The sequence below is a fragment of the Miscanthus floridulus genome, chromosome 8, assembly GCF_019320115.1.
Source record: "Miscanthus floridulus cultivar M001 chromosome 8, ASM1932011v1, whole genome shotgun sequence".
Classification (NCBI taxonomy): domain Eukaryota; kingdom Viridiplantae; phylum Streptophyta; class Magnoliopsida; order Poales; family Poaceae; genus Miscanthus; species Miscanthus floridulus.
The window spans coordinates 91,769,412-91,782,031 of NC_089587.1; the positions used below are offsets into that span (position 1 = coordinate 91,769,412).

The following is a 12,620-nucleotide window of genomic DNA, read 5'->3' on the forward strand; positions in this document are numbered from 1 at the left end:
TCTTAGCAAAAGAAACAAAATACGATTTCATGTTTACCACAAAAATAACCAACCTCATCATAGTCAACCATATGGCCGCAATAATGGCCTATTCCAAGCTCCGAAGGGACTAGGCCATAGTTGGATTTCACACCACATTCGCACATGACAGGAGGTGCTTTGTAAATTGCTCTTTCTTTCTTCTTTTCCTTAACCTTTGGCGGTTCTTCCGGCCATTGGATCTTAGGACCATACAACCACTTCTTGAAATGACACTTCACCATTGAAAACACCTAAATAAGGTGACATTAGTACATGAACACATATAGCTCAACATTTCAATATATACACTTTGCACTTACTTCATGCTTGTTTGGATACATAAACTCCAACGTATTCTCAGGGTTTATCATAGCTTGATCTCCGCAATCGCACAGAGAAGGTTCCTCGAGTCGTGTAACTGCGGCTAAGTGCTTCTCCATAGCCGCTGTGTCCGGATGTCTCGATTAAAACACGTCGACCGGACGACCACAATCACAGTTAGGGACAGGAAGGTCAGGAGGGACGGGGGCATCTTTGCTAGACTCATCGGAGTACAATTCTCTAGGACGACCCCGTTTTCGCTACAACTGCTCCCGAAACATGTCTTCCATCTAATAAAACGGTTCAAATTAAACATCAATCAAAACAACTCAAATTAATGTAGAATATAATCATTTGCATTGCAACTAAAAATAATATAACCAACACTTATAGCAACAAAAATATACATGGTAAACATACTTCTAACTAAATAATTAACCTTAACATCGACAAAATCAAACTAATATCTTTCTGCATTGTGGCGATTCACTCACTTGAAGGTTCACGCGCTAATTGGCATCACATGCCAAACCCTTAATAGGGTGCCGCACAACCAACACAAGATGAGGATCACACAAGCCATGAGCAATTCACTAGAGTACCTTTTGGCTCTCCGCCGGAGCACCACAATCAGAGCCGGAGACAATCACCGACCTCCGCTCGATGATCCTTGCTGCTCCAAGCTATCTAGGTGGCGGCAACCACCAAGAGTAACAAGCGAATTCCATAGCGAAACACGAACACCAAGTGCCTCTAGATGCAAACACTCAAGCAATGCACTTGGATTCTCTCCCAATCTCACAAAGATATTGAATCTATGATGGAGATGAGTGGGAGGGCTTTGGCTAAGCTCACAAGGTTGCTATGTCAGTGCAAATGGCCAAGAGAGTGAGCTTGAGCCGGCCATGAGGCTTAAATAGAAGCCCCCACGAAATAGAGTCGTTGGGCTCCTTACTGCACTAAACACGGGGCGACCGGATGCGCCGGTCGATGTGATCGGACGTAGGACCCTAGCGTCCGGTTGCTTGATGCTTGCCACGTGTCATCGATTTCAAATGCTGATCGCCCGATCTCAACGGTCACTAGTACACTTAAGTGGTGACCGGACACGCTGCTTCAAAGTGACCGGACGCTGGACCTCAGCATCCGGTCGTTTCCAGTAAGCATCCAGAAACGAGAAATCACGACCGGATGCGTCCGGTCATGTTCGACCGGACACACCCAGCGTCCGGTCACTAAACGTCATCATACACTTGGATTCTCTCTCAATCTCACAAAGATGATGAATCAATGATAGAGATGAGTGGGAGGACTTTGGCTATGCTCATAAGGTTGCTAAGTTAATGAAAATAGCCAAGAGAGTGAGCTAGAGCCAGCCACACTCCTTTAAATAGAGCCCCCAACGAAATAGAGTAGTTAGCTCCTCAGTCCTCTGAAACACGGGCTGATCGGATGCCCTGGTCAGGTTGACCGAACATAGGACCCTAGCGTCCGGTCGCCCGATGCTCGCTATGTGTCATCAGCCTCAAATGCTGAGCGCCCGATCTTAACGGCTAGTCAGCTTCACGCCACATGTTAAGTTGCGACCGGACGCACTACAATGTAGGACCGGATGCACTGTCGTCTAGCGTCCGGTCACTTTCAGTAAGGTTCTAGAGGCGGAAATTCACGCCTGGAAGCGTTCGGTGGCTCATGACTGGACCTAGGCCTGCGTCCGGTCAACTCATTCTCTCTCTGTTGCTAGCGTTAGCGTACGTCACTAGGTGACCGGACGCACCCCCTATGCGTTTGGTCTCTCTTTCTATTCAGCGTCCGGTCAAGGGACCGATGGCGGCCTTCACTACGCGCCACTGACCGGACGTGGGGTCAGAGTCCGGTCACTGCCCAAGGCAGAGTCCGGTCAATACGAAACTTCTCCTTTTGACCCTGAACTTCACCACCCTTGATCAAATGTGCCAACCACCAAGTGTATCACCTTGTGCACATGTGTTAGCATATTTTCACAAATGTTTTCAAGGGTGTTAGCACTCCACTAGATCCTAAATGCATATGCAATGAGTTAGAGCATCTAGTGGCACTTTGATAATCGTATTTCGATACGAGTTTCATCCCTCTTAATAGTACGGCTATCGATCCTAAATGTGATCACACTCGCTAAGTGTCTCTATCACTCAAACCGAAAGTTTCTATCAATTTCACCTTTGCCTTGAGCTTTTTATTTTTTCTCTTTCTTCTTTTCTAAGTCCAAGCACTTGATCATCACCATGGCATCACCATCATCATGTCACGATCTTCATTTGCTTCACCACTTCGAGTAGTGCTACCTATCTCATAATCACTTTGATAAACTAGGTTAGCACTTAGGGTTTCATCAATTCACCAAAACCAAATTAGAGCTTTCAGGGGGCCCCGGCTCTGTTGCAGCCACCAAATGGGATCCGCGTCCAGTTTACCTTAGTTGCACCTTCGATGCGCCTCCATCTCCACCAAAGCCAACTGAACTATCGTTGTCCCGTGACCTTGTCTACCGTGTGACGAGCTCGAGGCCACCATCACCGAGTGTAGACGGCGAGTCAGACATAAGTTAGAATCTGATAACAACTCCGTGGCAAATAGTGCAGGGTAGATGTGATATGTGTTTTTCCTTTATTGGATTGATTATTAAAGGATTGATGTCGAGAACGGAGATGGTTTACCGCAAGAAACACAAACGTAGACGGTCGGGACTCGGGAAACAGATACGCGGATGGAAAAACCGGTACATAGGAAGAAACCTAAGAGCATCTCCAAAAGTTCCCTAAACCTACTCCTAATCCTAAGTTTTTAGAAAGATCCACGAAAATCCATCTCCAACAACTCCTAATACAGTTTCCTAATATTTTAGGAGTTGGAAAACCCCCTCTCGTCCGCGTAACTTTATGCGCCGCAGCCTCACGCGTATCCTTCGACGGCGTCGTCCAGTGAGCGCGATGGCATCGAGGGCAAGGTTGTCATCTCTAGCGAACGCGTCCGCAGCACCCGCCGACACCGCCCAGCCGTTCACGTCCGCGCACTTGGCCCCGCCGTGAAATTCGCCGCCTCATCCTTTGTCTGATTCCTTTCGTAGCCAGGGCCGCCTCATCCTTGCGCTCCATTTGGACACACTCGTGGCAGTCCTCTTGGTCGGAATCGGCCGCACGCCCCATTTTCTGCTTGCTGGTCCCTCCTGCTCCTCCTCGTTTAGACGCGACCGTCGTGAGGCGCCCACTCTTTGGGTGGCCCAGACTTGCCCGGCATCGCTGTCGCTTCGACTCACTGGGGATGGATGCTCCTGCGCTCTGGCTGCACCTCAGCCATCATCCGGCTCTCGTCCACTAGTGGCGGGCCGGAGAGGGTCTCGATGACGTACTGGTTGAAGAGCGCTTCCTGGATCCTGCCGAAGTAGGTGGAGACGTGGAAGGACGAGGCGACCACCTTAAGCAGCAGCAAATTTAATTTTTTAATGTCGTTTATTAGAAACTCTTGGAGACCTTTTTTTTTCCTCCCCAAATTTTTTTAGGAGTTACTAAACTAAAGTTTTTAGGAGAAAAAAATAGAGAAGTTTTGGAGATGCTCTATAATAGACGGTCCGTAAATAAATATGCAAGGGATAGGCCAGACAAAAAATCAGCGGAGATTTTGCTCTGCCAGCTGCCATTCATCCAACGGCTCGGGGCTATCGACCTGGACGGCAGTCCAAATAGCCGCCCAGGCAAACGAGCGCCCCATCCAGCCCACCAGTTCAGGCCCACCAATCCAACATACACCCAGCCCTCCTCAGCCCCTCACGGCCTCACGCATACACCCAGGCACGCCGCACGGCACCAGCTAACCCTAACCCTATCCTTGGGAGGAGGCGGCAACGCGGCTCACCCGGCAGGCCAGCGGCGACGGCGCGACGCCGCACGGGAGGTGGAGGCGCCGAGGCAGTGGCGGACCGGCGCGGCGGCACGGGCGTGGGCGACCCGCGAGCGGCGACGGGGGCGCCGCGCGGCCCCGACCGCGCGAGGCGCGAGCAGGGGGCGGGCGCGGTGGCGGCGAGCAGGGTGCCTGGGTCTGGCTGCGACTGTGACCTCTAATTTTATGACGCGCTCGGCTGTCGAGCTACCTTATCCCTGCGTCGAAACGGAAGCTGCCGTCCCCTTGCACTGCCAACATTCCATGGCGACTGCACCCTTGCCCTCTCGCTCCCTCCTGGCCCCAGCTCAGCAATCCCATCCACGGCTTCCCGCGCCCCTCCGCCTCTGCCTCTCCCACCACAAGCAACCTCCCACCGGCCCCAAGCGCCCCCGACGCGCCGTCACTTCGCATCCGGCCTTCTCTGCAGCCGCGCGGGGTCGTGCCAAGAAGATTCCCATCGCGGACACGGATGAGCCCGCCGCCGGAGTCCGCGTCACCGATCGTGGCCTCTCTTACCGCCTCGATGGCGCGCCATTCGAGTTTCAGTATAGCTACACTGAGGCCCCACGCGCACGCCCCGTAGCGCTCCGTGAGGCCCCGTTCCTGCCGTTCGGGCCCGAGGCCACGCCACGCCCGTGGACGGGAAGGAAGCCGCTGCCAAAGAGCCGCAAGGAGCTTCCGGAGTTTGACTCGTTCGTGCTGCCACCACCGGGCAAGAAGGGGGTGAAGCCCGTGCAGTCACCGGGGCCGTTCCTCGCCGGTATGGAGCCGAGGTACCAATCGGTGTCCAGGGAGGGCATACTCGGGGAGCCTCTCACCAAGGAAGAGGTCTCCGAACTCGTGAAAGGAAGCCTCAAGTCCAAACGGCAACTCAATATGGGTGGGTTCCCTCTCTTGCTGTGGATTCAACTGTGTCGCCGGATTAAAATGTGGATTGTTGGTACATGTTGGCTTGCTGCAGGTAGGGATGGTTTGACACACAATATGTTGGAGAACATTCATTCACATTGGAAGAGGAAAAGAGTTTGCAAGATAAAGTGCAAAGGTGTCTGCACGGTGGATATGGATAATATCTGCCAGCAACTAGAGGTAGTTAGCTTCTTTCTCCTTCCTTTTGGTTCAGTTGTTTGTGTTAGTCCAGCTGCAGGAATAATGATTATCAATACACAAATCAAATGTATCAGATCAGATGGTTACATAGGAAGCTTATCTCGCTGTTTACCTGGTCTTGGTCAACAGTTGTGATCATAGTTAGCTAGTTGCTACATGCTAGGCATTTTGGTTGCAAGCTGCCAGGTTAATGCTGGAGAGTAGGGATGTGAATAGGGTTCTTGGACAGGTGCTAACAATCCATGAAAATAGGATTATATGGTATTCACTGGCTAACTTCCAAACTACCACCAAGAAAAGATTGCTTTGGCTAATAAAAAGATTATGTAGCAGTCAAATTTCTAGAAGTTTTAAAGCTTTTGAGGAAAATGTTTCTATGGATATTTTTTGCTAACAACCCCGCACAATTGTTTTTTAAACTTTTCTTGAAAATAAAAATCGCTTTTCATGAACGAGTACCTTTCTGGCTTGAACTCGTACTAGCACTAGATGATGTATTCAACTGAGAACCATGGTGTCCGAGTTTAAACCATAATTCTTTTTCCAGGCTTCCACATTTAAGAGCACAGTAAAAAGTGGAGGTCTATGGTGATTCAGCAGAGTAGTGCATTTATGACCATGTCCATGCATCAACAAAATTTCATGATTTAATAGGGGCGGGCGTAGGATAGTTAAGACCAATAGCCCCAACCCTTTTTCTCTGAATTTCCAAAGTTCTTTGATGTTTTAGTACGAAATCAGCCTTAAGTTTTGTTTTACTTGCTTACATTACTGGCAAGTCACCGGCGAGGACTCAAGAAGTAGTAGTAAATTTCTAGGAGCTGTGTGTGAGGGGATTAACGCAAATATTGCATAACTGGTAGGTGGGGTTGACGTGAGGCATCCAGATCAGAATTTTGCATGACAATCAAGCACATATGAGCCCAAGAAATTGATGATGCTGAAATATATGGTGGACTTCAAGCTGAAGGGTCAACAACTAAATGATATTGCACTTACTGCCAAACATCTGACTTACCCCATAAACATTGGAGTTATGAAAGTAGAACAAGTAGTTTTCTATGATTAAGAAGGTTACCAGTAACATTCAGCTTTCCAAAGTTAACTATACTAGCATATCTGCATTGCTCTTTACAAGAAGCCTAACACATGTCATACCTTTTCTCTGGAAGATATAGGATTTGGAGTTGATGGGTACAGCCAATACAGAAATTCTGAATCCTTTTTCATGATGCCATTCGCATCTTTGGCCACCGAAATTGATCACACAGTTGAACACATCTACTTCTTAGATTGTATTTTTTTAATCGTCTTAGATTATTATTAGTTGAGCTGCATCAATAATGATATCAGTACACAAATAAAATGTAATCCAATCAAGGTGTGAAAACAAGTAAATAAGATACAAGTAAATTCCCAGAGAGGCATGCAAAACTCATACACCTACCTAACATTCTCTCATTCTTGAGACTTTGAGAGGCTCGTGTTTGCTCCTTGAAACAAATACATCATTCATACTTTTAGAAGTCATCTTAGTTAGATATAGTAACTACTGAACTTATTTCTGTGGTTGCATGTTCTCTCTTTTGACTGCATGTTTCTCTCTTTTGACAACTTTGTCATATACTTCAACAGGAAAAAGTTGGAGGAAAAGTAATACACCGCCAAGGGGGTGTCATATTTCTTTTTCGTGGTAGAAACTACAATTACAGGACCCGCCCATGTTTTCCGCTTATGCTCTGGAAACCCGTTGCACCTGTGTACCCGCGCCTTGTCACGAAGGTCCCAGGTGGCTTAACTCCAGACGAGGCCACAGAAATGCGCGCGAGAGGACATCAGTTACCACCAATTTGCAAACTTGGTAAGGCTAGTTTCTTTTTTTCGGAGTATTGGTTCCTTTGAACTGTTCTGAATTTTGGATATACAGCATATTTCATACGCCCCCTTGTTTCAGGGAAATCACTACCTAAATTTTGGCTTATACTGATGCTTAACTCATTGACAAGTATTTTGGCTAAATTTAAAACATGTTTTTGTTCAGATGCACCATTTCTTAAAAGCCTAAAAGTACCATATGATCATACACGATGTGTGCTGATTAAAAAAAAATGGAATATACAGATATGTTTTTTTTTTCTAAACACGCAGGAGATTTTGTGTTAAGAGAGAAAGAAAGACCAAAATAATCAAGTACAATGACCTTACATGACCAAAGCATGCTTTTGACAAACACCTTACACAATCAAAGCAATGATCATCAGACAACATGTTACCTGACCAAAACAAAGACCGAACACCACCTTACATGGCTCTTCGACCAACACAATGCCTACATGGAAACCAATGACTCCAACTGACCTCAATATGAGATAGATCCCATTGGAAGTGGCCTGGCAACTAGGATCCTTGACTGCCAACCGAGGTGGACAGGTAGATGCTTCAAGGATCTTCAGATCCCATCCATCCGCCATGGCAACCTTGACGAGGAAATTCATTGATGGCTTCAAGGTGAGATCACAAATCCTTCGCACCAAGGAGGTCACAAGTGATGGAATTTCTTCAAACTGAACAACAATTCGTTGCACCTATGCCAACAGCGCGAAGGACAGGAGAATCGGTGATGGCGACTGAAGCCTGCGAGAGAGTATCCCTGCATTCCATTTCCCTGGAGCGCGGATGGCAATTTCCAGTTCTCGCAATTAAGCAGATGCCTCATGGATGGATGGAGATGAAGGCACAGCATCTGACAGAACTGTAGATGGAGAGGAATCAAGCAATGACACCTACTACAGCCTGACTGATTGGGGTGCTCTGGGAGGAGGACCTGCTGACACGACTGGCCATTCAACTTAGCACGTGTAAGACTGAGGCTGCATGTAATTGCGAGCTATGTGACCTTCACGCTTACAACAGAAATAGCTAGATGCATTCTTGCAGTTTGCAGCAAAGCGCTCACTACTCAACCAAAAGCAGCACTGGACAATCAGATCAGCATGCACCGAGCTTGTGATTCAACTCTAAGAGTCCGGTGGTGGTGGAGAGATTTGGCATTGGTTTTGTGATGGCCGAGAGGCATGTTGTGGCAGGGATTGGCGAGGATAGCTGTTGAAATATAAGTGAATTGCCCATCTTTTCCTATCAGCTTAAGTTTTTGGGTTGAGTTGGTTGGTGCATACAATTCAATATGGTATCTCAGCGAGATGTGTTGAGTTCAAATCCTGGTGGGCTACAATTCAATATGGTATCTCAGCGAGATGTGTTGAGTTCAAATCCTCATGGGCTGCAATTAAATAAAAGTAATTGCAGCTGACTCCCTGTCAGCTACTGCAGTCCTGGTGGTAGTGGAGAGAGGCAACCAGCGACCAATTAGGGAGGGGAGGGTTGTCAAGAGCATCCTCCCTTTGTTGGTTTTTTGTGGGCCCTTGAATTGTGCACACATGGGGATCTGGCAATATTTTAGGGGACTTGGGTGCCTGGCACTGGCCTATTTGCCACCTAGGTGGCCCCCAATGGCTCCCTGTCATGTTGAGAGAGAGCGGTGAACATTTGATAGCTGTCCTGTACTCTTGGTTCCTCCTGGTTTTCTGAAGTTCTTTCATGCTGTGCATATTATATTTATATCCAACTGCAACATAGCACATTTGTATGCAATGTGTCGTTCAGTAATTGTACTTTTACAACTCTTTGTACACTCATTAACTTGTCCAATTTTATATAGGGAAAAATGGTGTTTATGCCAACCTTGTGAAGCAAGTCAGAGAAGCATTTGAAGCATGTGATCTTGTCCGTGTTGATTGCTCAGGTCTTAACAAAAGTGATTGCAGAAAAATTGGAGCTAAACTAAAGGTTTGATAAATCTTGAAGAATGTTCTTTAGTCATGGATTATTTTGTTCAGAAGTTGATGAACTCTACCTTCACAGGATCTAGTTCCCTGTATCTTACTGTCTTTTGAGTTTGAGCATATACTGATGTGGAGAGGAAGTGATTGGAAATCATCTCTTCCTCCATTAGAAGAAAATAGTTTTGAGGTGACAAAGGTGCAAGAAAGTTTAAGTGGCAAAGAATCTAATGAAAAGGTTACACATTCAGGAAATGTTCTGACCCAGATTGAGTTGGTCAGTGTTGCAACATCTCACAAAAACTGCAACTTGGGTGAAGGTCAAGAAAAATTTAAAGATTCCATTGCCAGTGATATGGTACTGAATTCTGCAAAGGAAGTTCCTGCATTGTTCCATTCTGAACCCTCAGCAGACACTCCATTGGAATATTCACCATTAAAGCCAGTATGTGATATTATGGATCCATCCCTGAAGTGCCAAAGTATCCCAACAAACAACAGTGAAAATAGAGGTCTGGTAGAGAAGTCAGAACATTGTCCGGATGCTTATAATTTGGAGACAAAGAGGAAAAGAAACGATGGTATAAAAGGTAGTGGTTCTAAAGTTCCATCCTATATAGAGGGATTATTATGTCTTCTGGAGCAGGCCATTGACAGTGGCAGGGCACTTGTTCTGAGTGAAGATGAGCTTGTTGATTCAGATCTGATCTATGAAAAGTCTGTTGCTTTTACAAAGTCAATTCCGCGAAGACTGATTTTCGAGCATACTCAAAGGAAGTCCAGTGCCAGGAGAAATGGGCCAGACAATCATGCAAGAATTAAAAAACATCTTGTAGAAAATAAACTGTCCAGCAGTCATGTTGAAAAGAAATGTATCGCTAATGGAGGATCGGCAATGCAGACAAATGACCATGCACAAGAGTTTCTATCTGATGTTGTTCCTCAAGGTACCTTAAGAGTAGATGAACTAGCAAAGTTACTGGCTTAAGAGGTGATTGTTCTTTTATCAGCCATAAAGACCGGTATCAACATCCTTCGTTTCATGTGCAAAATTTGTATGTACTCTGAATTTGGTTAAAACAGGTCTCAGGTCTGCTGCGTCGTGGTGAGTGTTTTTTAACCTTGAAATACTGCACTATAATCCTGTGCGATGTACAAACCACCTTCAGAATATGTATTCAGTCTGATTTGTCAGTTGTCACCATGATTGGCCACTGATTATGGAGAGAACCATCACATAATTCTCCTAAAGACGTCTTGGACGAAATGGCAAGCCGAGCTGTTGCAAAAAGGCATTGAAAAGTTACTCTGGCTGAGTCGCTGAGATAAACAAACAGAGCTACAATGACTGAGACAAGACAGATGTTGAAGTTTTGACTCATTGCCACCTTTCAACTTTACAACAATACAACTCAGCTGACTTGTGATAAACAGATGCGGGATTTTTCAGAAACAGATGTGGTGACTGTTGGGCGTTGTACTTCTCAATGGTCTCTTGTAGGAACAAGAATGGTCTACTGTAGGAACTTGTGGAAATGTCAAACAAAGCGACTTTCACTTGAGTAGTTGTGGCATGTTTGAAATTTTGATGTCGTGCAAGAATTCTGTAAAGAACAGGGGTTCGCATTCACATTGAGTTGTATACACGATTATATTAAACATGGCTTTTACAATGGCAGGGATATGGTCATGGTGGCCATATTTTATCATCTTTCTTATTTAAAATTGGAGGTGTACTCTTTCAGACAGTCCCACGCGCTGTTGGATTCTTGGAGATAATGTCCAAATCAATCTGGAGATTGTATCCACTATAACTTAAAAAAAGTAGCGTACATGATAGAGAGACGTTGCAAGGAGGTCGTTTGCAAGTTTTATCAACCTTTATCATCTTGAATGGAGATCGTTTACAAGTTTTATCAACCTTTATCATCTTGTATGGTCCTTTCCAACTTAAAAACCACTTGCTGAGCTTGTTTTTCTTTGTCCTGAAAGACAAAATAATCTTCAAAACTAGATAACCAACTTGAAACTATATGCTTCTTACCTTTTTGTTTAAAGATTTGGCAACACAAGTTTTGTCCTTCTAGATCTCCCTCAAAACCTGACCATTGGCCTGAGCATAATATTTGAGATAAATTGAGGAATTTAATTCTAGAGGATTTGACAAATTGATGCACCTCTTTCGAAACAAAAGAAGTACATTGATTTGTAGTTAAAGTTTGAAGTGTGTTGAATATATGAATATTATGTTCAGCAATAAATTCAAATACCTCATGCGTCATGTTCTTCAAAGGCACTGACTTCGGCCCACTTTGTAAGGTAATTTATAGTCACTACGAAGAAGAGATGTTTAGAAGAAGGATGAATCTATCCCATGAAATCCAATCCCCAACTTCGAAATGGCCATGTCTTAAATAATGGGATGCATCACTGCAACCAACTGCATATTACCAAACCGTTCATACTCCTTGCATATCTTGTAGAAGAAAAAACAATCAGCTATCATACCGGTCCAATAAAAGCTAGTGAAAACAGTTGGCAATCATACTAGACCGATAAAAACTAGCCCCTCTCAACAAGCACTTCATCTTTGAAGCCGATTGATGTGTACCACGAGGACTGAGCGTAGCTCGGTTGGTTCGTTCGCGGTGGTACGAGCGGCCGGTCCTGGGTTCGATTCCTGGAATCGGCCCAGGGGGGCTCACCTGAGGGATTCATTTCTCGTCTTCGTCTGTAGCCTCTCTCGCGTTGAGCCACAATAGGATTGCGACGCGCCCGTCGCCTATGGAGCCTTGATGATCCCGGTGGTCTCATGAAGAACGCGGTCTTCTGATCTGTGTGTAGTTGTAGGTCTAGTTGTGCACGCGTGGTGTGTGTGGTGTGTATGGGTAGCGTGGGTGTGCGTTCGTGCATGTACAAGATACTACAACCGTACCTAAATGAGAGGCCCAAAAAAAAGAATATTGATGTGTACCACAAATACTTTCATGAACCTCTCCCATATCTATTTTAGCTTGATCATGATCTAAGCACTTCAACACCAAGTCTTCGGCAGTTCATTGGTACAACTCATCGTTGACCAATATATACTTAAATGCCACCGCCAAATACTCATCCATTTTGTTGCTAGAATCACATAAGTAACAATGGGGGCTCTCCCATCATTAATCTCAGCCTCAACAGCAACGGAAAGAGATTTGTCCAAGTTTGGATCTTCACCAAGAAAATCGGCTAAGTCGGTTTGTAAAACTGGCCAAGCCAGTTTGGAGTAGGATCTGCTAGTTTTCTAGAAAGCCTCGAACACCAAGTTTTAACATGGGATTTTAATGTCTCTTCTCGACACGGTAGGCCGATGCCTGCTATGCTAATATATTGGCACTATTGTTTTTATGCCTATGAATATGACGAGAA

General features: G+C 45.6%; 1 protein-coding gene across 2 annotated transcripts; it reads left to right on the forward strand.

Annotated features, from left to right (window-relative positions):
• Positions 1 to 4,143: 4,143 nt before the first annotated feature.
• On the forward strand, positions 4,144 to 10,957 carry LOC136476967 (CRS2-associated factor 1, chloroplastic-like). Of its 2 annotated transcripts, XM_066474946.1 has the most exons (5): positions 4,145 to 5,140; positions 5,222 to 5,349; positions 7,006 to 7,231; positions 9,089 to 9,216; positions 9,292 to 10,957. In XM_066474946.1, exons 1-5 carry the CDS (start codon positions 4,444 to 4,446, stop codon positions 10,195 to 10,197), a joined length of 2,085 nt encoding a protein of 694 aa, XP_066331043.1. In that variant the 5' UTR covers positions 4,145 to 4,443; the 3' UTR covers positions 10,198 to 10,957. The 2 variants fall into 2 exon arrangements, with proteins under 2 accessions (XP_066331042.1, XP_066331043.1); XM_066474945.1 differs by having other exon boundaries at positions 4,144 to 5,349.
• The last annotated feature ends 1,663 nt before the right edge of the window (positions 10,958 to 12,620 follow it).

Bases quoted from the DNA above. Each gene is read 5' to 3' on its own strand.
- LOC136476967 (XM_066474945.1), top strand. From the start codon at position 4,444: ATGACGCGCTCGGCTGTCGAGCTACCTTATCCCTGCGTCGAAACGGAA. The intron at 5,350-7,005 runs GTAGTTAGCTTC...ATACTTCAACAG, and splicing joins ATATCTGCCAGCAACTAGAG to GAAAAAGTTGGAGGAAAAGT. The intron at 7,232-9,088 runs GTAAGGCTAGTT...AATTTTATATAG, and splicing joins ACCACCAATTTGCAAACTTG to GGAAAAATGGTGTTTATGCC.